Source organism: Meles meles, chromosome 12 (genome assembly GCF_922984935.1).
Source record: "Meles meles chromosome 12, mMelMel3.1 paternal haplotype, whole genome shotgun sequence".
Taxonomy (NCBI): domain Eukaryota; kingdom Metazoa; phylum Chordata; class Mammalia; order Carnivora; family Mustelidae; genus Meles; species Meles meles.
In genome coordinates this window covers 20,693,463-20,719,142 of record NC_060077.1, presented here as the reverse complement: position 1 = coordinate 20,719,142, position 25,680 = coordinate 20,693,463, and the positions used below count along the sequence as shown (strand labels likewise).

Below are 25,680 nucleotides of genomic sequence, written 5' to 3'. Positions count from 1 at the left end.
AATCTCTACACCCAAGGTGGGACTCGAACTCACAACCCAAAGGTCAAGCATCACATGCTCTACCCACCAAGCCGGCCAGGTGCCCCTAGGGTAGACACTGCTAAGAGAATGAACACATCTAACGAAGGACTTGTATCCAGAATATATAAAAACTCTTGGAACTTAACAGTTACTAAACAACCCAGTTAGAAAGTAGACGAAAGGCTTGGTTCACCAAGGAGACCAAGAGATGGCAGAGAAGCATGTGACGTGTTGGCTGTCAGAGCAGACGGTGGAGTGGCGGGGACACTCCTGTCCCCACTGCTTACACCAGATTCACGGGACACTCACATCCCTGACCCAAGTCACACCCACACCTGTATTTCTAGCAGCTAAACATAGTTCGTAAATTGTATCATTCAAAAGACAAGTTCCTGTTTAAGATTTGGAAGAGATTTCTATTTTTTTTTTAATTAAAGGAAATACCTTTTTTTTTTTTTTTAAGATTTCATTTGAGAGAGCATGAGCAGAGGGGGGGGGAAGCAGACTCCCCACTGAGCAGGGATTCCCCACGTGGGACTTGATCCCAAGACCCCAGGATCATGACCTGAGCCAAAGGCAGATGCTTCACCGACTGAGCCACCCAGGTGCCCCAAGATTTCTGTTGCAGCTCAGAAGGAGCCGGCAGCTCAGGCCTAAGGGGAAGGCCTGGACCTGAAACAGGAGCCCTTAGGTAGAGCCCAGGCCTCTGAGCAGGCTTCTAGGGGAGCAGGCCTGCTGCCAACACCCTCCACCCCGGGGAACACAGGCAAGGTGGCCATGCAGCCATCTTGGCGCAGGTACAGTTGGAGACCCACAGATTGTGGGCCTAGTGCGCGTGCACAGGGCGCCTCAGGCGGGGACGGCCGGGACCTAAAGGAGCAGCCGGTGCGGAACCGGGGCCTGGGAGCTGGCGCTCAGAGACGCTTGGCGTCAGCAGATCCAAGCCGCATGCGGCCCCTGAAGCCCGGGCTGGACAATCCGCACTGCTGGGCAACGAGGGTCCACGGGGACGGATGGGCTGTCCTCCAGGGGGACACCTGGGAGCCTCCTTTGCTGGAGAGGCCCAGGACCCTGGTGGCAGGCCGTCCACGGGGCTGGGGGGGTTCAACGTACCGCCTCAAGGACCCTCCCAGGGTGGGAGTCTTCCACTCTGAGGCCGGTCAGGTGCTTCGGGGCGGACCTGGAGCTCCACGGGGTCGCTAGGTGGGCTGGCGAGGATCTGGCTGTGCAGAGGGAGCAGTGCAGGCCACGCAGGGGGAGCAGCGGGGGGACGAGGAGCAGCGCAGCTGTGGGAAGAGGCCGGATCACAGGCGGAGGCTGTCTGCGATTCTGGAATCGGCCCCATCCAAGTCTGATGACACAGAGGCATCTGTGCCCCCTGAAGGCCCATCTGGACACAACTGCACTGACTTTCCAGCGATGGGTGGCGGCTGGCGGGCCAGTGACCTCGCCGTGAACGACCCCGGGGAGCCGTCGTGCAGACAGGCCGAGCCGAGACGGGCGCCACCGCCTGCCCGCCGTCAGCTCGGACAGTCTCGGGCCCGGGAGGCTCTGCGGCTGCGTCTGGAAGGGCCTAGGTCCACGCGCGGACACACGCACGCTTCCCCCCACAGGTGAGCGCGTGCCTAGCGCGCATGCGTGAGCCGCGCAGGTGCGGGAAGCCCTGGACTCCGAGGAGGGCGAGCGCGCAGGGCGGCTGGGAGAGGCGAGCAGCCGCCGGTCTGTCCTCCGCCTGATTCCCAGCCCCAGGCGACACTCCTGTGCCTGCTTGTCCCCTGGAGGTAAGTCTGGAGGAGCGGGGTCTGCCTTGGTCGCTGGTGCGGGGTCGGGGGGAGGCTGGCGGGGTGTTTCCCAGCAGCGGACACCTGGGAGCCTGGACGCCTGGTCGCCCTGGAGCCCTCCGGGCAGGCAGCCGGTTGCAGGGGCGCGGACTGCGCCGTCGCGAGCTGTCCCCTAACCAAGGGCTGGGAGCCTGTTTTATTCCGGAGGCCGCTGGCGTGAGCCCGGCGACCCCGAATCCCCACAGGCTCCCAGGCCCTCCGCTGGCTGGCGCGGGGCTCCCTGGGTGAGCTCCGGCCGCAGGGGTGCCTGGAGCCCAGGATCTGGTGCTGGAGGGGGCCGGGGGCTGCCTCGTGGGAGTGGCCTGGGGGGAGGGGTCCGTGGCATGGGCCTGTTCCCCAGCGCGAGTGCACACAAACGCGTGTGCTCCCGCTGCAGGCAGAGTGGACGGATCTGGAAGCCTCGCGAGGCCGGACTCCGGCGGCAACCTCGGCGGCTGCATGAGAGGCACCTGGAGCCTCGTTGGCCCAAGCCCGGACTTTGCGCACAGTGAGTGCTCCTGTGGCCAGACTCGCCCGTAGCCGGGGCTGCCTCCAGGGAAATTTCAGGGCTGGGCTCCCTCCACGGTGGACCCAAGGCAGAGGGGCTGGAGATGGGCCCAGACTCCTGGGACAGTGATGAGGTGAGCACCGGGCAGGCGTGAGCCTCCCAGGTCAGGGGAGCCCGGGGCCTGGAACAGGGGCAGTCGGGGGAGGTCGGGACAAGGAGCAGACCTGTGTGCCTCGGCGTCTGTCCAAGCCCAAACCCGCACAGACGCACAGGTGTCCCCCTGAGGTCTGTGGTGTTTCGGGGCAGGAGTGCTCCGACGATGGCTTGTGTCATCCTGGCTTTAGTGTTAATGATGCACTGAGCAGGTATTTCCCACCAACAATGGTTTTTAGTTTATCATTAAATAACACACCCAGTCTCGTGCTAGATTATTGTCCGGGTGTGGGGAGACGAAAGGAAAAAGCTCAAATGTCGGGGAGGGGTGCTTTTATCGGAATCAGCGACCTCCGCCGGCCGAGATCTGACCTCCAGTGGCCAGAGTCAGATTTTGGTGACGTGGAGTGGTGTCCGGGGAAGCTGGTGTCCAGGCGAGGCCGGTTGTCCTTCCCTGAGGGGCCTTTGCAGGGTTTTCACCTCTGCCTGTGAGGGGCCCCACCAGCAGGGGAATCCGGATCAGCAAGCTGTAGTCTCGCCCGCACCGAGCACTGTCGCACAGCCTCCCAGCTCCAGGCAGTCCTGGTTCCCGGTGTCCCCTTGTCCTATTCCTTCTTCCTACGTCTGCACTGATGACCCCTGAGCAGGGCCTGCAGCCGCTGAGCTGGGGAGCTCCTTGGGGAGAGAACAGACAGGAGGAAGCCGCCTGCACCACGGGCTGCATTCTCGTGTCAGAACAACGTTGCTGTTGGAAGCAGTCTTCTCCTTGCAGCAAGGAGTGGATGCAGGATCCTGTCCCAGCAACACACAGCCAACCAGCCTGTGGTTCCATAGCCCGCACCCACGAATGCATACTGGGACCTAGGGCCCTGCACAAACTGAAGTTCTTGGAAGTGTCTGTCTACCCTGCAAGTCCGCGTCACCTGGAGCCTTGAGCACAAACAATCTTACTTTGTGAGCGGTTTCCCTGTGAGGCGCGTTCTCTGAACCACTCTTTCATGACAGTGTAGGGGACTAGGTCCTGGCTGTGATCAGAACGAGCACAGCACGAAACCTTAACGTGGTACCATATCCAGTCGCAGAACAGTCCGCAGATCAACCTCTTAAATCCCTCGTGGCTTCCTTGACGCCGTGTTTCCTCGGGAAGGTCATGGGCAGGAGGCTCCGGGGGCCCTAGCCTGCACAGCACCTTCGGGCCCGCCTTCCCCTGCCGTGACGCCAGCATCCGGGCTCTCTCGGTGTTAGAGAAGGCGTGTGTTTGTTCCCCGTTCAGGACCTGCAAGGTCTCCACATCCGGGGGTTCCCACTGTCTTTATGTGTCTGTGCACGACTGACGTTTATGCGATGAGTTTCTGCAAGCCCAGTGTGAATAGTCTGGCTATTTTAACAGTTCCTTCGTCCTCTCTGACCTCAAGAAATAGCATTTCTCATGTCACACACTTCATGTTCTGGAAGTACGCAGCTCATGAGGTTGGGTCTTTTTTTCTGTCCGGATTCCAGTGGGTCAGGCTGAGCCTTGGCTCAGTGCGTAGTACAGTTTCTGTGTGTGCGGAGTTGGCGGAGGTGGCATCGAGGCCGTGTTCACGGGCCCTCCTCCTGCAGCACAGCTGTAGGGGTTCTGGTTCCATTCCAGCAACTTCTCCTTCGGAACGTGTTTCCCTTGTGCCATAAGGAGGCTCTCTCTGGCACATCAGGGGACATCAGGGAACCGCACAAATGTGACGACCAGTGTCCTTTTTCCTGATGGAAGCGCCCATTGTCTAATTTCAGTTTCCCAAGGAATCACGACATGAGGGTGTGTGGCGTCTCCTTCACTTCCGGCTAGGCTGTCTGGGCTCCCAGAACCAGGACTTCCCCGAGATCATAGCTGCTCTAGGAGTGTTCTCCAAACCGGCCCGTCTTCCCGCAGCAGGTGTCAGTCTACAGTCAGAGGAATAATGTCCGTGTTGTTTTTGTCCAGTCTATTGTTATTTCTGGTCATTTCTCCAATGGCTTCGTGTCGAATTTCCATTGCCCTGTTTGCTTCTGTTGGAAATTCATTTCTGTTCTGTGCCACATGGCTAGTTTTGTCCATTGTGTCCAACGATGACCAAGCCGCCAGGGCGTGTGTGTTGGATCAAGACTGCTTGGTCTTTCCATATTGAAAACCCAGCGTGATTTGACGGTTTCAGAATTGGCTGCCATTGTTCCTCCCATGGAACATTCTACCGGTCCCACAAGGACCTGTAAGGGTCTCCCATCTGTCACTTGGCTTCTGGCATAGGGCGTAAGGTGGGCATAAATGATTCAGCCCGTTTGGGGATGGGCACCTGTCTAGAAAGTCCTGCCTATTAAGTTTCGAGACAGAGGCTGTGATCGTCGCTCCCAGTACAGTCGAGGGAGGGTGTATCAGGAGTGAATCCCTTATTGCTGGGGTGGGAATCTGGGCTGGGAGACTGAAGGTCGACATGGGCCACCGAGGAGGACGTGTGTTACATACCAAGATCCTATGTGTGCTCTGTACGCAGTATAAGGGGCCCCTTGCTTTATCTTTCTTAGATTTTTTTCTCACTTGAGTTTATCGCCCAGCTGCTATAAGTTATAAGTAGATGAATATCCGGATGTAATGAAGTGATAATGTCCCCCTCCCCCACCACCTACCTCTCCCGGCGCTTTGGGGGAAAATAGCGTAGTTGCTTGTGTGTACGAGGTGCATCGGGTTTCTTTTTCGTTCACACGTGGCCATCCCTGAAGTCAACAAAACCGTAGCCAGTGCATCAACTTCACAGTGTGGCTAAGCCATCTCTCAAAAGAGGTTTTCCGGTTTTAGCCACTACAAGTAGTGGCTTGGGGAGAGATTCCCCAAAACGGAATATGTGTTAAAGAATTTTTTTTCATTTTAATAGGATCTACTGTCCAATTACTATGCAAAAGGCAGAAACAATTTTTGCTCCTACTAGCAAATCTCTGAACATCTGTTTCCCCACAGCCTCATTAGGACTGGATGTTAACTGTTCATTTAATTTTTTCATCATGGTGCAAGTGCACTCAGCAACCCCCATCACCTGTTTCCCCGTCCCCATCCCTCCCCCTCTGGTAGCATCAGTTTCCAGTCACCGCCAGTGCTCCCTACAGTTCAGAGTCTGTTTCTTGGTTTGTCTCTTTTCCCCCTTTGTTCATTTGTCTTGTTTAGTAAATTCCACATACGAGTGAAATCATATGGTGTTTGTGTTTCTCTAACTGACTGACGTCACTTGGCATAATACCCTCTTCTTCAGTTTCTGATCGCAACTGGCAAGATTGTATTCCTTTTTATGGCCAAGTAATATTCCATCACCGTCCTTCTCCATCTGTCAGCCGATGGACATCTGGGCTCTTTCCACGATCGGGCCATTGTGGACACTGCTGTTCTAAACACGGGGGTGCACGTGTCCCTGTGAATTAGTAGTTTTGTGTTTGTGGGGTAAACCACCAGGAGTGCAGTTGCTGGGTTGTGGGGTAGCTCCATTCCTAACTGCTGACCCTCCATGCTGTTGTCCCGACTGGCTGCACCAGTTTGTCTTCCCACCCACAGTGCGCGAGAGTTCCCCTTTCTCCACATCCCCACAACCTTCACTGTTTCCTGACTCATTGATTTCAGCCATTCTGACCGGTGTGCGCTGGTGTCTCGGGCTGGTTTTGATCGGTACTTCCTGGATGATGAGTGATTTTGAGCATCTTTCCGTGTGTCCGCTGGCCATCTGTAGGTTTTCTGTGGAGACGTGTCTGTTCATGTCTTCTGCCCACTTTTAATAGGATTATTCCTACTTTGGGGTGTTGAATTTTATAAGTTCTTCATCTGTTTTGGTTAGTAGCTCTTCTGTTCACTGCATACGTCACGTGCAGATGTCTCCTCCTGTTCTGTGGGCTGCCTTCTAGTTGTTGTTTTTGGCTTTGATCACGTCTTTATTCAAAATTAGGTGTCCAAAATTATTTGACTTTTATGAGCAAACGTTAAGTACTTAGGCAGCTGGCTTCTCTGCAGAGGGTTTCTTTTCTGCAGGCTTCTTGTCAGCAGCTGGTTTCTTGGCAACTGCAGCCTTTCTCCCCACCACAGGCTTCTGGCCTGGAACTCGCTTCTCATCTGATTTGGCTTCTAAGGCTGCTGCCGCCTCATCCATCCGGAGTTTGCGATTCTTGGCCTGGCGAAGAATGGTGTTCTGGCACATGGTCTTCGCATAGGGGTTCAGCTTCAACCTGATTCTCCGGTTCTCCCCTGGGTTCTTCTTCAGGACACGGCGATGACTCTTCTTGTGTGGTGCTCAGAGGGCTCTTTGGATCTCTGGACTTTTCAAGATTCTGCTAAGGTCTGGATTAAGCATCTCATGCACAGGAAGGTTGTAGTGACTCTTGAGGGAGGCAGCCTTACACCAAGTGCCATACAGATCGTCTAACCTGCGGAAAGCACTTTCGGTCCAAATGCAGAAATGTCCCACATGCCCACCAGGAGCAAGTTTCAAAACTTCGTTCAAAAAAATGTTCAGTTTGCTTACATTAAGTAAAATAATTGCAGGGATGTTTCTGAAGGCCTTGAGATTTTGCTGTCTTCACAGTAGATGATGCAGGTCCCCTGCGCTGGATACGACGACAGTTTCTCATTTTGCCCTTGCCAGCTCATTCGCGGAGAGGCATAGACCTTTTTGATATCATTCCAGGCTTTAAGTTTTTTAAGAAGTGAGACAGCCTCCCTGGTCTTCTTGTAGCCTTCAACTTTATCTTCAGCCACCAAAGGAAGTTCAGGAACTTCCTCAATACGAAGACCTTTAGACATGACCAGCACTAGCAGGCCGAGGCAGCCAGGGCAGAGCCGATGGCGTATCGCTTCTGTGTCGTGTTCACTCTGCGATGCCGGCGGTGCCAGGTTTTGGTGGGTGCAAACATGCGGCCCCCACGACACCTGTTTCCAAAAGCACCCTGGCCAGAACGGTGAGTCCCACCGCCTCGAACTCTGGGAATTTGAGCCAAAGCTCTGCCAGCAACCCAAGACTCAGCCCTGATTTGATGACCTGCTGATTCACTGACAGCATATGGCTGTCTGTTGTTCTTGCGCAAGTTGATGTGAACAAAGTTCACAATATCCGGTCGAATGGGAGCCTTGAACACAGCAGGCAGAGTAACACTTTTGCCAGATGATTCCCCCTTTTCAGAGTACACAGATATCAATGGGCGAGCACATGCCATCGCGGGGAGAGGAGAGGGCTGCCTTCCAGTTTTGGTGATTACTTCTTTTCCTGTCTAGAAGCTTTTTATTCTCATGGAATCCCACTAGTTCATTTTTGGTTTTGTTCCCTCCCCTCAGGAGACGTGCCTAGAAAGAAGTTGCTGCGGCCAGTAAGAGAGAGGCGACTGCCTGTGTTCTCCCCTGGGGTTGTCACGGTTTCCTGTCTTACATTTTGGTTTTTCATCCAACGTGAATTTATTTTTGTACGTGGTGGAAGGAAGTGGGTCAATTTCATTCTTTTGCATGTGGCTGTCCAGCTCCCCCCACCCGTGCCATTTGTTGAGGAGACTTTTCCCATTGGATAGTCATCCCTGCCTTGTTGGAGATCGATGGTAGAGTGGAGGGCCCATCTCTAGGCTCTCTGTTCTGTTCCATCGATCTCTGTGTTTCTGGGCCAGTACCATGTTGTCGTGACGGTGACAGCGTTGTAACCGAGCTTGAAGTCTGCAATTCTGATGCCACCAGCTGTGTTTTATTTTATTTTATTTTTTTTTCCAAGATTGCTTTACCCACTCAAGGTCTTTTGTAGTTCCATGCAAATACTAGGATTGATGGTTCTAGCTCTGTGGAACATGCTGGTATTTGGATAGGAATTGCAGGAAAGTGTAGACAGCCTTGGGTAGTAGAGACGTTTCAACCTTTCTTGATATTCCAGCTCAAGAGCATGGAAGGTCTTTCTACTTGATTGTGCTGCCTTCAGTTTCTTTCATCAGTGTTTTATGGTTTTCACGGTACAGGTCTTTCATCTCTTTGGTTTAACTTATTCTTGGATGTTTTATATAGTTTTTTGTGTGATTGAAAGTGGTGGTTTTTTTTTTTTAAGATTTTTGAAATTTATTATTTGATAGAGATCACAAGTAGGCAGAGAGACAGGCAGAGAGAGAGGGGGAAGCAAGCTCCCTGCTTGAGCAGAGAGCCCAACTTGGGGCTTGATCCCAGGACCGTGAGATCATGACCCGAGGCTAAGTCAGAAGCTTAACCCACTAAGCCACCCAGGTGCCCCAAGTGGTGTTGTTTCTTAATTTCATTTTCTGCTCCTTTATTATTGGTCTATAGGAAAGCAACAGGTTTCTCCATATTGATATTGTATCCTGCAGCTTCTCTGAACTCCTGTGTCAGTTCTAGTTACATTTTAGTGGAGTCTAAGGTGTCCTGTTTTGTCAAAGTCTGGACATAGTGTCCATGATCGATGGTTAATGATCTAATCAGTGGCTGTTGGCGGCAAGCTCCTTGGGAGCCTCCCAGAGGTGATGCGAACCTCCCAGAGGGGATGCAAACCTGGCTGCTGCTCTGAGGACAGGGAGAGACCAAGGAAAGGGACAGGCCACGGCACATCGGTGGGTGGCAGTTTGAGAAGCAGAGGAACTCCCATCCGTGGCTTGTCCTGGGCGGCAGCGAGAGGAGAAGATCCCCACACCCGCCAGCCCCCTCCTAGAGGCTTGTACCAAGGTCATACCTGGGCTCACTCGCGAGACTCTCCAGACAGTCTCAACGCCACATCGCTGTCTCATGGCCACATCCTGGGAGCAGCCTCTGGGAGTGGGGATGGCAGGGGAAACCCACATTCCAAGGACAGGGCAGCGGTGGGGAGCCTCTGCCTGGGTCCGGGTCACGGCCTCTCCTTGACCTTTCCCGGCACCCACCCCTCGTGCCGGCTCTTACAACCTCCTGTGAACCTCTGTTCTGCCTGTGTCCTGAGGGGTCAGGAAGGGGTTTCCCGAGCCCGGAGGTGGCCCTGTGGCAGCTGTCCCGCTGTGCTGGAGGCAGAGGCCACGGCAACGACACAGGTGCAGACGAGACAAAGCACAGATTAAGACAACCGTTCCCCAAATGAGCAGCAACGTTCCCCACCAGGAGGCCCATGATCCCAACCACTGATTTCTGAAGTCCCCGAGGCCGGGGTCGGATCGCTCAGGGCGCTCTCCGCGTCCACGTGAGACCCGAGAAACGTGACGCAGCAGCGGGCGCGTCAGGGACGAACACACCACACTCTGCCTAGATCATGACACAGGCGCCTCCTTGCAAGGGAGCAGGTGTCCAAGGCCACCGTGGTCTGGGGGACAGCTGTTCTCACTGAAGACACACGGGTGTTCAGTAGGACAGACCGTTGGGCCATCGCTCAAGGCTCACGGGGTGAGTCCAGTCAGGGCTGCGAGGTCTGCAAACCGATGGGGGGAGCAGAGTCCGCAGCCAGACGACCGCGCCGTCACAGCCGAGCGTGTCTGCTTGGCCTTCAGGAGAGGGAGCTGGTCGGTTGCCCTTCCCATAGGGCAGGTTCTCTCCTGGGGCCCAGGGGAACCCCAGGGCACAGCGGCCCAACCACCCAGGTGGGAGCCATGACCAAAGGTTTGTGCCACAAAACCATGGAGATCCATGGGGGCTGCCCACTAAAAACCCGGGTGGAAGGACCAGTCCCTGCCAACCAGTGACTCTCCCTGCATGTGACAGGACAGCTATGGTCCCCATGGTGTCCGTCCCAGGTTGCTGGTTTAACAGGGCTGGTTTTGTTTAGAGTGACCTTTCTGTTCCCAGCATAGGGGTGACTGGGTGTGCAAATGTCCTTAACCCAGAGTAAGCCTCATAAACCGTTCCAATGCTGAGCATAGCCACCATGACTCTGATGGCGTTCTTTCTAGAACATTCCAGTGAGTGATTTGAGGGGCTGCCTTTATACTGTGTTTGACAGAAAAACAATACCCATGGCCGGTGTTAGGGACAGGCTGTTGGTCCTATCAGATGAACAGGGAGCTGTCCTCACTGAATGCCTTCCCCCTTCCCCCTGGGGGGCGAGACCCTCCATCACCGTCCTGAGCGGCTAGAGGGCAGCTGCCCACATACCCAGCAGTAAGACTGGTTTCCTCGCCGGGCACGGGATGCTGCCCTAGTGGGAAGGTATGACCTCCGGGTGCCCGTGCTGTGACTGGACACCACAGGATTGGCAGAGGCTCAGGTCAGGCAGACAGACAGGAGGAGGAACTTGCATGGGGAGGTCGTCCCCTCCTATGGGAATGACCCTTGAGACCCGAACTCTAGATGGAAATGTGGCCACATCTTTAGGAATCTGACCGCACTGTGCACACCAACCATGTTGGCCTGGGAGGCAGCCCTGTCAGGCATGAGGAGGGGACCATGGTGGGAGATGGTGGGTCGGGACCCTCACCTGCTCCCCTCTTTCCACGGTGTGTGTTCCGTGCAGGTGTGGTGTGTTTCACTGGTGTGAGGGCCGCGGGATGGTGGGATCCCAGCGCAGACTGTGTAGTTTCCCGTCACCTGGGGCTGGGACATGATTCATGTATCCCGGTGGGATGCCCCAGTACCAATTCCAGTCCCTCTCTCCTGTCCCAGGTGTGCTGGGGCTCGCTGTCCTCAGCAGCAGAGCACGGTAACCCTCGGTGGGAGTCAGGGCATCAACTGTGTCCTGCAACTTCCGTAGACTACAGACCCAGGAGCCTATGGGGGGTCCTGTCTGGCTTATGAGCCCCGGGCCCCACGGGCTGAGCTTTCAGATGCATCCAAGCCTGGACAGAACTGCGGTCAACCAGCCAAGGTGGTTGGACCTGCTCGTGATCGGGTCTGCTGCCTTGTGTCCACTGTTATTGTCTACCACGGCAGCCCTGCTGCGGTGGGTCTAGGCGAGCTGGATGCTGATCGCACCCACGTCCCTCCCCACCCTCGCCCAGGATGATCTTTGGGGTGTGCACCCCTGATCACGGTGTGTGAAGGGGGTCCCCATCCGTGGTCCTCAGCTGCCCTAGCGGTGGCTGCCTGGCTTGCACGGTGACAGGGATCGCTTGGGTTGGGCTAGCTGTAGGGTCCACGCAAACCAAGGCACACTTAGAGCCGTGACCCAGAGGGAGGGGTGGGGACCTCATGGAGGGGCCCGGATTCCCTTGGCACTGGCCTTGGGGCCTGTTGAGAACACACAGGACATGGTGATACTGCCCCAGACCAGTCACTGTGCTTGTACCCAGGCCGTCTACCTCTGTGGCTCTAGGCCACCCCATCCAGCCACCAAGGTGACCTCTCTGTGTGTCCGATCTGCTGTCCCCTTACCCTTGTCTGCCCTGGGGAGTCTGTTTCTCCCTCTGACCCTCCTCCCTCACATGCTCTCTCTCTCTCTCTCTCATTCTGTGTCTCAAGTAAATAAATAAAATCTTAAAAAAATAATTTATTTGAGAGAGTGAGAGAGAGCATGAGTGGGGGCAGGAGCAGAAGGAGAGGGAGAAGCAGATTTCCCACTGATCAGGGAGCCCAATGCAGGGCTCGATCCCAGGACCCCAGGATCATGACCTGAGGCAAAGGCAGATGCTTCACGGACTGAGCCACTCTGGCACCCCTAATGTCACTACTTTAAAGCTGTTGTCTCAGTGAGACACTGTGAGTGGGCTCCGTTCTTCCCGGGGGGGGTGGTTCAGAGCGGCTGGGGACTGGCCGGCGTTCTCCAGGCCTGGGTGTCCCAGATGCTCCAGACCAGCTGAAAGGCTGTGCACTGTGTGTGTGCATGCTGGGAAGCTGGGCACCTCGGACAGGGCATGTGTCTAGAGTCCAGGTGTCTCATTGGGCTTTTGGGGTCCATGGCATCCATTAAATGTGAGCCCTCAGTGTCACAAACGTGCGTGTTCCTCCTGGAGGCACAGCTGGCGGGATCTGCGGTCGTGCGGGGGTGCTCTTCGTCAGGCGACGCCTAGGAGCCTTGACTACTGGTTCAGGGGAGGAAAACCTTTTCTCTGTCTTTCGAGGGTCTTCTGGCTGGTTGAAGAGTTAACTTGACAGGATTCACAGGAGAAAAAACCCAGAGTTTTATTGCATGTGCACAGAGATCCAGTGATGAAATTGAGACACAAAGAATGACCAAGGCAGGCAGCTTTTGTTCATTTAAAAAATTTGTTTTAAGATTTTATTTATTTATTTGCCAGAGAGAGAGTGAGAGAGCACACACAAGCAGGCAGAGAGGCAGGCAGAGAGAGAAGCAGGCTCCCCACTGAGCAAGGAGCCCAATGTGGGGCTCCATCCCAGGACCCTGGGATCATGACCTGAGCCAAAGGCAGAGGCTTTAACCCACTGAGCCACCCAGGTGTCCCAGCTTTCGTACATTTTAGACAGGCATAAATCTGTGAGGAATTCGCAGCACAATTCTTCGTGTGACCAGGCATTAAATATGAGGTATTTCTATGGAAACAAGGAAAAACAGTGAAGTAAATGATACACCCGCTTCTGAGTTCTGAGCACAGCCGTGGAGAGGATTTCTGGCCGTCCGGGTCGGAGCGTCTGCAGGTGGAGGGGAGGCAGGCGGTGTCAGAGAGAGCACACACAAGCAGGCAGAGAGGCAGGAAGAGAGAGAAGAAGGGTCCCTGCTGAGCAAGGAGGTCGATGTGGGACTCGATCCCAGGACCCTGGGATCATGACCTGAGCGGAAGGCAGAGGCTTTAACCCACTGAGCCACCCAGGTGTCCCAGCTTATTGTGTCCTGTACATATTAGACAAGCATAAATCTGTGAGGAATTTGCAGCACAATTCATCATGTGACCAGGCATTAAATATGAGGTATTTCTATGGAAACAAAGAAAAACAGTGGTGAATGAGATGAGGAAATGATACACTAGCTTCTGAGCTCTGAGGACAGCGGTGGAGAGGATTTCTAGCCGTAGGGGTCGGAGCGTCTGCAGGTGGAGGGGAGGCAGGCGGCGGCAGTTGGAGGGTTTTCTGGGTTTGCAGCTGGAACGTCTCCGGTGATCCCTGCGAGCGGCCCACACGGCAACAGGCTCGGAGATGGTCCGCGTGTGAGCTATGAAGTGGGTTTTCTGAAGTTTCCATCGAGCCGTTCGTATCCAGTTGGCGAGACTTCAGGACCTTGCAGTTCAGTGTTCTATGATTTCAAGTCTAAAAGATGGAAGAAAACGGGAAACGTTAGTTTGGAGAGTTGGAGTCTGATGTTGGAGGAACCTGGAAAGATTCAGGATCCAGAGCCGCTCACAGATAGCATCAACCTCAAAACAATGAATGGAACTAGAATCTGACACCCAAAATTCTGTATTACGGTTACAGTGGAAATGTAACTTTTCTCTCAACAACTACCCCCATTTCTATGAACCACAGTCAGACTAATTTGTTTGCAAATTGGATCAAGTTTCAGTAAACTTTGCTTCATTATTTATGTCAGCACAGCAAGAGAAGTGATTGATCGTATAGACTGTTGAATTTGCTTTGCCAGAACTTTCCCTAGTCTCTTTTTAAATTTTTAAATTAAAATAAGTTTTAACTTTTAAAAATTATTTGTTGTAGTTGACCTACAATGTTATCTTACATTTAGGTGTACAATGTAGCAACTCGAAGTTCTGTACCTTCCTTGGTGCCCACCATGACAGCTGTAGTCTGTAGTTCTCATCTGCCTCCAAAAGTGACGCTACAGTATCATTAGCTACATTCCCTCTGCTGTCCTTTTCATCCTTGTGACTTGTTTGTGACTGGTCGTTTGTACCTCTTATCCTTTCCCCCTAGTTTTCCCTTCCCTCCAATTCCCCCTCCTTTGGCTGCCACAAGTTTCCTGTCTGTATTCATGAGTTTGTTTCTAGTTTTTTGTTTGATTCCAGAATAGGTGAAATTATGTGACATTTGTCTTTCCCTCTCTGACTGACTTCAGTTGACACCTTCCAGTTCCAACCTTGTTACAAATGAAAAGCTTTCATTCATCATTATGACTGTGTAATACTCCATTGTGTGCATGTGTGTATGTGTGCACACATGTATGTGTGTGTGTGTGTGTGTGTGTACACGCCCCACATCTTCTTCAGCTCTGTCAGGGGACACGTGGGCTGCTTCAATGACTGGTCTATTATAGATAATGTAATAAACACAACGGGTTTGGATCTCCTCAAATTCCTGTTTTCATTTTCTTCGGGAAGTACTGGCAGCGCAGCTACTGGATTGCACAGGAATTGTGTTTTGTGTTTTGGAGGAACCTCCATACTGTCTCCACGGTGGGTGCACTGGTTTACGTTCCTGCTAACAGGGCACGAGGCTTCCCCTCTCTCCACATCCTCTCCAGCGTTGGTTGTTTCTTGTCTTTCTGATACCAGCCCCTCTGACAGGTGTGCGGGGACCCTCACTGCGGTTTGGATCTGCATTTCCTGATGCTGAGTGATGCTGAGCGTCTTCTCACGTGTTGTTGGCCGTCTGGGTGTCTTCTCTGGAAAGGTCTGTTCCTGGCGTCTGCCCATTTTTAAATTGGACTATTTGGTTTTTGGGTGTTGAGTTTCATAAGTTCCATATGTATTTTGGATACTGGCCCTCTATTGGATCTGTCATTTGCAAATACCTTCTCAGGTTCTCCTTTCATTTTGTCGACGGTTTCCTTTCCTCGGCAGAAGCTTGTTACCTGGTGGGGTCCCGATAAGTTAGTTTTCCTTGTTTGAAGATATGTCTCTGAGAAATAGTGCTGGGAAATTACTGCCCATGTTTTCTCTGAGAGTTGGATGGTGTCAGGCTCACACTCAGACTCCAGTGGACTGAAGACCTATTCCGGCAGACGTCGTAAGACAGTTTTGCACTTTCAGTCTTTTGCACATGACTGTGCACATCTCCCAGCACCATGTATTAAAGACACGCAGTGCCCCACTGCGTATTCTTGCCTCCTTTGTCGTAGATAAACTGACATAAAGGCACGGGTGTATTTCTGGGATTGTCTGTCCTGGTCCACTGATCTGGGTCTGCTTCCGTGCCAGCCCCATGCTGCGATGATCACGACAGCTTTGTGGTGTGTGTTGAGATCTGGGTTAGCGATGCCTCCGGCTTCGTTCTTCCTTCTCCAGATCGCTTTGGCTCTGGGGGGTCTCCGTGGTTCCACACACGTTTTAGGATTATTACTGGTTCTAGTTCTGTGAAAAATACTATTGGTATTTTCATAAGGATTTTTAAAAAAAGATTTTATTTATTTATTTGACAGACAGAGATCACAAGTAGGCAGAGAGGCAGGCAGAGAGAGAGGAAAGGAAGCAGGCTCCCCGCCGAGCAGAGAGCCTGACATGGGACTCAATCCCAGGACCCTGAGACCATGACCTGAGCCAAATGCAGAGGCTTAACCCACTGAGCCACCCAGGCTCCCCGGGATTTTTTTTTAAAGATGTATTTATTTATTTGACAGAGAGAGAGCACAAGCAGGGGGAGTGGCAGGGAGAGGGAGGGGGAGAAGCCTGTTCCCCATTGAGCAGGGAGCCCGATGCGGGGCTGGAATCCAGGACCCTGGGCAGACGCTTCACTGCCTGAATGACCCAAGTGCCCCTCCAGACCCATTTTTGATACAGGTCTTAAGTTAGGCACAGAGAAAGATGGTCACACTGACCACCACCTGGGGACCTAGATCAGGGCTGAAATTCTGTGTGTTAAACTCCGAGGCACGGCCTGTGTTGTAGGTTCCAGTATGTCTATGGGGCTTTATTAACATAGGATCCCTTGTTCTTGGGGTAGAAATCTGGGGTGTGAGACTGAAGCCTGAGGCACCCCGACAGGAGTGGTGATGGGTGCTGTAGGCTACGTTTCCATGTGTCCTCTCTGCACCTGACAAGGTGTCCCTGTTCTTTTAAGTCGGACTTTGTGTCCATGGATCTATTACGAGGGTTGTAATTGGTGATTGTTGGTTTAAATATGGCAAGCTGGAGTGTAATAACTGATGATTTTCCCATTTCTGTTGAAATGTCTGAGTGTCCGTTAGTGGATTCGGCAGCTGCTGTCCATGACAAAATGCTAAGGCACGGTGCGGTCAGGGATGAAGCCAGGGCTGCTTGCAGGCTCTGCCCTGTGCCCACGGCCGCACTGAACTTGGCTGAATAAGCTTGAGGAGAGGTACAGGGGTCAGTACCTGCTTGTCTCGGCGTGTGTACTGGTCCGAATCCCACGTGCCTGTTTGTGGCTCAGGCTAGTCTTCTCCCGCAGGCCCGTGTGGACGAGAGCACCGTTCCAGGGCTTCCTTGGTCCTGGTGGGGGGGTCACAGGGAGGTGTCCCCGATGCACCCCTACATGGCCCGTGTCTCCAGCGATGGGTGGTCCCCCAGCAGGCAGTACCCGTGACGGATGCTTGAGCATGGACATGCCCCTGTGGGCGATTTTCCACACCCCACTCTCGGCACAGCAGGGACTCCCCCCGCAGATGCAGAGGGCTGACCCCCCATCTCTGTGTCCTGCTCGGACATGTGCCATTTCCCGGCAGGACGTCTGTGGGGAGGTCGTTCCCCTCTATCAGGGCTCTGCTCTGCTCGCTCCGGACGGGGCCCTGGAGTGCACGATCTGGAGCTGATTTTCTGCCCATGGCCCCGCTGTCTGTCGGGCCTCAGAGCACCCAGCCCGAGCCTTCCGGGCCGCTGAGATCTGTTCTCAGACACAGGAATGTCTCGGTCCAAAGTCCACTCAGGCGAAACGTGGGCCCTGCGGTGTTTTTAGTCCCCAGTGGACCCTGTTGCAAACCCTTATGAGTGAGGACACTTTCGTGCGAGTTCGGAGCCCGCAGTCGCCGGAGCCCACGGACGGCAGGTTCTGACGCTGTTTTCCCGACAGGTCAGGGCTGCGCCTTTACGCTCCACCCTTCCCCACTCTTCCTGGTCGTTCCACAGACGCATGTTCCTGGGATCCCACGTGTGGTGTGTGCGGTGTCGCGTCAGTCCCCCGGTTTCCGACGTTCTTCCTCTGGGGTCCGGGAGACCGGTGGTGTTTCCTGCCTTCAGAAGAGCATGTCAGGCCTTCTGTGACTGTAGTGTGCGGTGCATGGCCCTTACGTGGGTCGGGGTCCGTCCCCTGAATGGCAGGGATGCCGTGAACTCTCTGTGGACGTTAGTCTGTCCTCCAAGTGGTCAGCAGAGATACGGTGTCATCAGCGTACGGAATGCTGCTGCGTGTGTGTCCGTGACAGTCCTGGGCATCTCGGGCTAGAAGGCCGTGGGCTTGCTCCGGGACGCTAAGGAGTCTCTGTGGTTTCCGGTGAGTGGATCCTCTGTGCCTTCCCGTGCGAATGCGGTCGTGGCTGCTGTCTGCATGCGTGGGGCGAGCAGGGAACCACCAGGTGGTGCGGCCAGCGTGCACTGAGGGTCTGAGCCGGGGTGGGTGTCACGATGATGCCGCCTCCAGGAAAACCACCTCGACTTTTGGGAGCATCAGTTTAGGTTCCTGTAAGTCTAGGTGAGCTCAGTGGGCATGTCTGTTACCTCCTGTCCGTCTGTGGACCTGCCTGGCCTCCGAACAGCCCAGACGGGGTTGTTACTAAAGGTTTTTAGTTCTCTAAATTACTAAGAATTAATTACTAATTAATTCTAAGTTACTTAGTTTTCTAAATCACACACGCGTGTCACTGTCACCTGGGACTGTGTACCTGAAAACACAGGCTTGCGCAGTACTTTTATTTTCCAAAAGGGTTTTTATTGATGTAACCTGTGTGACCTCAGCCTGATGGTCTCCAATTTGGGTCGGAGATGGAGACTGTGGATCCCTGTGGGGACCTCGTGGGCTTTCCTCCTGCTTGGGGACTGGTGGCGTGTCTGTTCGCGGGATCGTGTGTGTTTTTTTTTTTTTTTTTTTTTTTAGAGTTTTTATTTTATTTGCCAGGGACACAGCGGGAGAGGGAACACAAGCAGTGGGAAAGGGAGAGGAGAAGCAGGCTTCCTGCCAAGCAGGGAGCCCGATATGGGGCTCGATCCTGGGATCCCAGGATCATGACCTGAGCAGAAGGCAGATGCTTAAGGACTGAGCACCCAGGCGCCCATCGGGCTCGTGTTCTACAAAGAGGGCGGCATTTCGGCGAAGGGCTCGGTGGGGTCTGTGTAGGTCCCGGAGTATGGAAGGCGGGTGGTTCTGTTTCTCTGCTAGGCTGAGCAGTTTCTGGGGCTCCGCTCCGGATTCCGTGGTCAACCTTCGTGTGCACGCTGGGGGTCTGGACGGCTCGGGCGGCAGCACGGCCGCATCCAGTGGGGGGCCAGGCTCCGCTGGGATCGGGTCCACTTCCAGCAGGTGCCGGCCCGTGGTGGCTTCTGCGCTAGTGTCGTCGGAGCCTTTCCGCAGCAGCTCTTGGCTCGTCAGCCAGCTCTCTGGGGTCCCATCACCTGCGGATCCTGGGTGGAATGCTGATCCGTGCGCGTGGGGGCGTGGCTTTGCCATGACCGTCTGACTGTTGGTGGCTTCTGCGTGGACCTGCTAGGGTGTCTGTCCTCATGACAGGGGATAGGGCCGGGCCTGCTGTTCTAGTGCCCCCTGCTGGTGCCCATGGAGCTGCTTCTGGGGGCCCTCGTGAGCCTTGGGGCCTTCTGGGCGTCCAGGCTGCGGCCGGGTAGGCAGACAGACAGACAGACAGATGCTAGTCCGGCAAAAGGATGTTCTCCACGTGCTGGGAGGGTCTGGCCAAGCTGAAGCAGCCACGGACCCGAGCTGCGCCGTGTCCGTTCCTGGAGACCAGATGTGCTCCTCCTCCGGTCCATCCATCTAATGGCCACTGCGTTTCTGCGGGTTTCTCTTTTTACACTTTGTTCATAAACTGTCCATTACCGTGCACTGTGCAGCTCATGCGGTACCAGAGAGCGGGGCTGGGAGGAGTGGCAGACGAGTGACCGAGGCAAACGTTCATTTGGGAAGAGGATGAGTTGGGGTGGGGGAGACCCCAGTTCAAGGAGTATTCTCCTGAAATACCCTCATTGTATCGGGTCCGAAATGTGCAATTCGGGTTCCCCATTCATGTGGAAAGGCTGCTGGGGCGGCTGGCACCGTCTTGACCACGTTCTGTGGGACTGTATGGACTGTGAATGGCCCTTCCGGAAGCTCAGTGGGCTGGGAGGGCTGAAGGGACACCCGGTAGCCTGATGAGTGTGATGCCCAGGACCCGTCAAATAGCCACCTGAAAGGGTGGCTGACTTTTCCCGGTTCAGAGCTCACGCCTTGGAAAGCTTTGGGGGCTGTGCTCCCTCTCTCCTGGGGCCACGCATGTCCCAGTTGCCCATGGTTGGCCGAAGCTTGCTTGGACCCTCGGGGTGGCCGGGGACCCGCGACACTGGGAGCCTGGTCACGGGGGCTGGCTGATGGCCCCACGAGGCCTTTGCCTATTTCCAGCCCGAACCGCACAAACGTCCGTGCTCCCCGTGGAGGCAGAGCTGGAGGACACGGTCCTGGAGGCCACTGTCCACAGAGACCCCCGGGCACCGTGACTGCTGGAGAGACCAGGGAACCAGGGACCCCGCAGGCGGTCCGTCCCCGTGGGAAATGATGGACGTCTGCTTGAGGCTGTCGTTTTCCGGGCATCTCCCGCCCCCCCCCCCCCGCCCTCCGTGCAGGCTATGCCGTTGGCGGGGACTGGCCTGGGTTCCGCAGGCTGGGCTGTCCAGGCTGCCAATGGGGTGGCACGAGCCTCGCTGATTCATTTAGTCAGGGACCCAACGCGGGCCGGGGTCCAGAGAGGCTGGGACCGGAAAGGGCCATCATGGGTCCAAGGAATCCGGATGGTTCCAGGCTCTCAGCTACACCAGTGCCTGTGGGGGGCAGGCCCCCCCAAAACGTGCCACACTGGGTATTGATTACTTTGAATTAACCCGACTCATGACGCAGCCGGGGCAAGCATCCTTCCATGTTGGCCTCGGGTCGGATGGGGGTAAGAGGGTGCGAATCCCTTTTCTCTCACTTTCCAGACTCGGATCTGCAGGAGGAAATCCTGCAGAACCGGTTCCGTGGCCTGAGCAACTCCGGTGGAGCAGGTAGGTTCTCTGGCTGACTCACCCCGTCCTCCCAGAGGCGGCCGCCCTCTTGTCCTCCGTGTGTTTGTCCTAAAGAGGACTCGCTGCAGGTTCCGGCCTGGACGGGCGCGGTCTCACTGGGCTGGTCCCCGTGTGGGAACCCGGGGCGGCTTTTGCTTTCACGTTCTTCTGTGACCCGAATGCATGTCTTTGTGAGTGGTGACAGTGTTCCCTGCCTTGAGGGTGGTCCTCGATGGTCTGGCGCACAGAACACGCGGACCAGGGTCCTGTGACAGGCGGTGGCACGAAGCTCACAGGTGCTCTCTGTCCTCTCTGGCCTGGCTGGGGGTTAGCACAGGAAAGGTCCGTCCTGGGAGAGCCTGCCCCGTGTCGCGGGCAAGCAGGATGCGGGTGGGAGGCCGCGCACTCCGTGGGAGACCGGAGACCCCACGCTCGGCACCCTGGCCTCACGCCCCGAGGATGAAGGCCTTGGCTGGCTCAGACAGTTCCGGGCCTGAATGTTCGGGTCACAGGGCAGCTTCCTGTGTCCACGGGGAGATGAAACGTTGCCTCGGGCCTGTGAGTCCCTGTTGAGGTGGATGATATACTTCTTGTCACTGGCCCCATGAGGGACTCTGTAACTGGGCTGTGTGGGAGCGAACCGCTTCCCTGGAGAGTGTTCTCTGTGGTCTGAGTGGGAGGTTAGCCACAGGGACTCCGGGGATAGGACAACAGAATCCGAATGAGGACAGTGCTGCTCCTTCCAGGCTCCCCTCCTGGGATCCGGCCCCCATGAGCCCCTGTAGACCTGCTGTTCCCTCCATGGGCACGGAGAGCGCTCGGGGCTCATCTCCCAGCCCGAGGCCGACAGAGGAGTCGTGTCCGTGTCAGAGCCGCTTCCTGCTTCAGTCCAGACTCTGTACTCCAGCTCTGCTGGCCTCAGGCAGACCCATGCGGCATCCCCTGCAGGTGGACCCAGAGCTGCCCTCCCGCACCACACCAACAGCAGCTGAGACTCCGTTATGAAGCCCGTCTGCCCCGCCGCCAGCCCTCCTCGCCGTGGGCAGGGAGGAGGAGGAGGAGGGTCCGTGGGCACACACACTGCCCCCCACGGAGGAAGCCTAGGACCAGTGTCCCTCTGAGGCTTTCCTACAGCTGACCGGCCGAAGGCCGAGGCCCCGTGCTGGTCAGAGCCCAGGCTACGTCCAAACTCAGGAAACTCTGGTTACAAACACTTGACACGGATCTCGCAAAGGGGCAGAGGTTTTGATTCGCAGCTTGGCCGGTGTCCGTCCCGACGTGAATGGACCGAGCGAGGTCAGACAGGAGGCCGAGCCGTGACACCCAGGGGGTCACCGGTCCTTGGGGGAGGAGATGCCACCGTCTCCCGAACCCCTGCAAACTCAGAAACACTCCTCCAGCAGCGAGTCAAAGCCCGCCTCCCTGTGCCAGTCCTGACGGCTCTGCCGATCCTCTCTGGGTCTGCGGCTGGTATAGACACAGGACAGCATTGCCTATCGGTGGGGACAGAGAGTCTGAAAAGCAGTTACACCCGCAGGCTCAGAACCATGAAACGCACATGCGTTCTGTCCCGTGGAGCATAAGTTTTATGTGTCTCTGACGTGCATACAGCCCCCCACCTGAGAGTAGAAATCAAAGGCAGAAAGATGCCTTTTTAGAAATCGAAACCTGCAGAGAGGTTCTCCGCCCCCCGCCCAGACCCGGCCTTCCCAGAAGTGTGTCTGGGGACAGACACGAGCCTCACTGTCTTGTCCACCAATGCCAAGAAGCCGTCAGAGCCCGTAATTTCTGTTGATTCCAACGATTATTTTTAAACAGAAGCTAGCTATTTTTAAACAGAAGCCCCGCCATGGTCCGTAGGGAGGCGGAGGTGTGTATGGGACCGATGAGGGGTTCTTGCCAGACTCTGTAGGGCTTGTGGCCTGGGCGTAAAGGAAGTGGAGCATTTCCGTCACTTAGCAGCTGTCCAAGGTCTCAAACAAACTAGTTCCAGATGAATTTCAAGTTCACATGATCTGGGAAAATATTGGGTGGTAAGACATATTTACGGTTGTGGGTTTAATTAGAAGCATTTTCAGTCTTAAAACTTTCGAGTTAGGAGCCTTAGAACTAAACTCATTGGACTTTAGTAAACCCAATAAAAACCAAAGTTTCATGTTACCTAGGTTCCAAAGTTTCCCAACACCAACACCACAGCTGGCGAGAACGGCGGGCTTTGGCGGACAGACTGCTCGGGTGGTTTCCACGGGTGGTTGACACAGGGCTATTGAGACCATGTCACCTGAAGAGGTAGAAACAAGATATTTGTAGGGAACCTTTAAAAATGATTTCCCCAGATTTTTCAGTAACCTGAAACCTTGATGTTGAGTTATGTGAGGAGTGGAATCCGTCGAAACCCAGGAGACGGGGCAGGGACTCAACTCGGGCCCCAGCCCAAAACCCCAACCCCGGCATCCGGGGGCCACAGCGTCCCTCGCACAGCAGGGCCCCCAGGAAGCCAGAATGCTGTGCCCTGGGACGGTCCTTCCTGCAGGGGACGGAGGGCTCGGGAGGCTGGCGAAGACGGGACTGAACCAGCCTCCCCCCAGGTCTCCTCGCCAGTCACGCCCAGGGGTCGAACGTGCCAACAGCACCGGTGTAGGCAGAAGCACGGTCCGAGCTTGGTGCCCCCAGGCTCCTCTCTCTGCCTGCACCCCCCCCCCCCCGTGCTCAGGTGTCACCCCTTCCTCAGCCTGTGGCAAGAGGCAGCCGGGGGACACTGTGCCCTGTGCGAGGTCCCTGGCCCCTGGGGCGCGGGCATCACCCCCTGGAAGCCGCGCCTGGACTCCCATGGGGCCTCGGGGACATTTCTAGAGCTGGGATAGCCCAGGGCCATGCAGATCTCTCTGAATAAGGTGAGATGACACGGCCTTGGTCACAGCCTGGCACCTGCTGTGGGCTGCTGCTGGCCGAGAAACTAAAGCAACGTTGGGGTGTGTGCTGACCCAAGTCACCCCTCGGGGAAGCCCGTGCTCTGGAGAAACACGGGGCTGTGGGGGTTAGGAAGCGGGTCCTCACAGTCCCGACGGGCGTCGCTGGCCTCGCGGTCCCCAGGCCGCCAAGTGTCCCCGGGACATGCGGGTCCGAGGGGCTCTGTATGCTACTTCGTGTTCTGACTGTCTCAGCTGCCGAGACTCCAGGAAGCGTCTCCGTGTGCAAGAAAAGGAGGTGTGCTTTTGGTGAAAACCTATTTTTGTGTTGAGGAGAAATAAGGTAATTTTGTCCTAACATGACGCTGGTGATTTTAAGAGGAAAAACATAGGATAAAATCTGATTTGTGCTGGGATGGAGCCCCACATCGGGCTCCCTGCTCAGTGGGGAGCCTGCGTCTCCCTCTGCCTGCCGCTCCCCTGCTTGGGCTGTCTCGTGCTTTCTCTGACAAATAAATGAGTAGAAAAAAAAATCTAAAAAAATCTGATTGGGAAAAACAAACATGATAGAATACATAAAAATGTGTGGTCAAACTGGCTTAGATTAATTTAAAAACAAGTTTGAACATCAAAAGTAAGCTTATGCTAGATTAAAATTTGCTTTTTCTGTTAAAAGGCAAAGGTTTTCTAGGATTCCTGGTCTGGTGTCTGAGGAACTGTAACCATCCTTCTTTACCGTTCACGTCCTCTGCCTCCTTTTCTCATCGACAGGTGGGGAGTGTCATCCCGAAGCCCTCGCACATGCTCCCTCCTCCCGGGGACTCTGGGGCAGACAGACCCAGGCTGCAGGACGAGGTCCCCGCTGATGGGAGCCACTGACCGCGTGCACAGGACCCGACGGCAGCGGGGGAGCGTAACGGAGGTCAGGAGCGGCCGCCGAGCCTCACCTGGGATGGACCGGACGTTATGACTCTGCTCACCGCCACATGAGACCATCTTCCTCGTTACCTGTGATTTACGGCAGTTTGGGAATGACACCTTCGTCAGCAGAGGAGAAATTTCCATCTGACCCCACCGATGCTTCCAGCCGCTCTCCCTGGCGTTCTTCTTGGCCACGTAACTGCGGAAGTCCACGGGGAGTCCGTTCTGCTGCTGACGGACACCGAGGGCGGCATGGATGCCGGCACGAGGCTGTGACTGGAACGAGCTGCCCAGACTCAGAACGGACCAGCCTCTTCTAGGACCTGAACTGGACTTGACGGAGCCAGTGAAGCCTCTTGGAAGTGTCAGCCTGATGCTCGCTTACAGGGTCCCAGCAGCCTTATCAGGGACCCAAGAAGGTCACGTCCCCAAAGGAGCAAGAGCCCCACTGGCACCTGGGTGGCTCAGTGGGTTAAGTTTCTGCCTTTGGCTGAGGTCATGATCCCGCATCGGGCTCTCTGCTTGGCAGGGAAGCTGCTTCTCCCTCTCTCTCTGCCTGCCTCTCTGCCTGCTTGTGATCTCTGTTAGATAAATAAATAACAAATCTTAAAAAAAAAAAACCCAGGATATTTTGGGGACCCCAGGAATCTATAGGCATTGCAGATGAATGTTTAGCCTTGAGAGGCTGTTAGAAGTTCCGTCGGAGGGGAGGGTCAGAGACAGTGAGGGGGAGGACCCTGACCTCATCACCCCCCTGAAACACAGGGTCTGCGCCCCGCTATGCAGTGGCTCCTCCCGCAGGGGGACAGAGGGCTGCCTGGGCACTGCTCTGGGGACAGACGGAGAGGAACCCTGCTACGGGCCGTGGGGACGGAGAGGGTGGAGGGACCAGAAGCAGATTCACGCGACCAGGGCACAGAAGACAAGCCACAAGCAAAAGCAGCAGCTAGAGTAGAAGGGTAGTGACCCCAGAGTGCCTGTCCAATGGCGGGGACCTGCTGGAAGGCCATGTAGGGTCAGAAGTGCCAGCCTGCACCATGGTTTCCGTTCCCCCTTCGCCTTGCTGCTGCAGATGGAAGAAGTGGCTGGGGTCCCTCGCCAGCCCGCTGCCTTAGTAAGCCCCAGGCCCATAGCTGACCCCAGCCATCCCCCCAAGGCCACCCCAGTGTGGCACACAGCAGACACTCCCCAACGGCACCCAGTACGGCTCCAGCTCTCTCTCCAGGGTGCCATGGGCAGAGGCTCCCTGGGCTCGGCCAGCCCTGCACCTGCGTCAGCTGCACGTGACTTCCCAGGACACCGTCTAGGTGAGTGCCCCAGGATGCCTGGATCACACCCCATGGCTCATGCCATCCATCCCATCATGAGGCCCCGGGCAGCACCTTGGGTCCCT

At 55.5% G+C, this 25,680-nt stretch overlaps 1 protein-coding gene and 1 pseudogene across 3 annotated transcripts in view; one reads left to right on the top strand and one right to left on the bottom strand.

Annotated features, from left to right (window-relative positions):
• Nucleotides 1–24,789, top strand: part of LRCOL1 (leucine rich colipase like 1) — a 29,514-nt gene extending 4,725 nt beyond the window's left edge. The window contains exons 7-10 of one of the 3 annotated variants that reach the window (XM_046025888.1): nt 1,406–1,634; nt 2,239–2,482; nt 20,392–20,457; nt 24,138–24,789. Coding sequence is in view for 1 of the 3 variants with exons in the window: in XM_046025889.1 (XP_045881845.1) it covers nt 1,406–1,477 (72 nt within the window). In the remaining 2 variants the exon portion in view is untranslated. Of the gene's footprint in view, nt 1–1,405; nt 1,635–1,720; nt 1,803–2,238; nt 2,483–20,391; nt 20,458–24,137 lie in introns of those variants that run through there. The other 2 variants (XM_046025889.1, XR_006821100.1) reach the window with 2 other exon arrangements.
• LOC123954592 lies at nt 6,483–7,710 on the bottom strand (annotated as a pseudogene).
• Nucleotides 24,790–25,680: the final 891 nt, after the last annotated feature.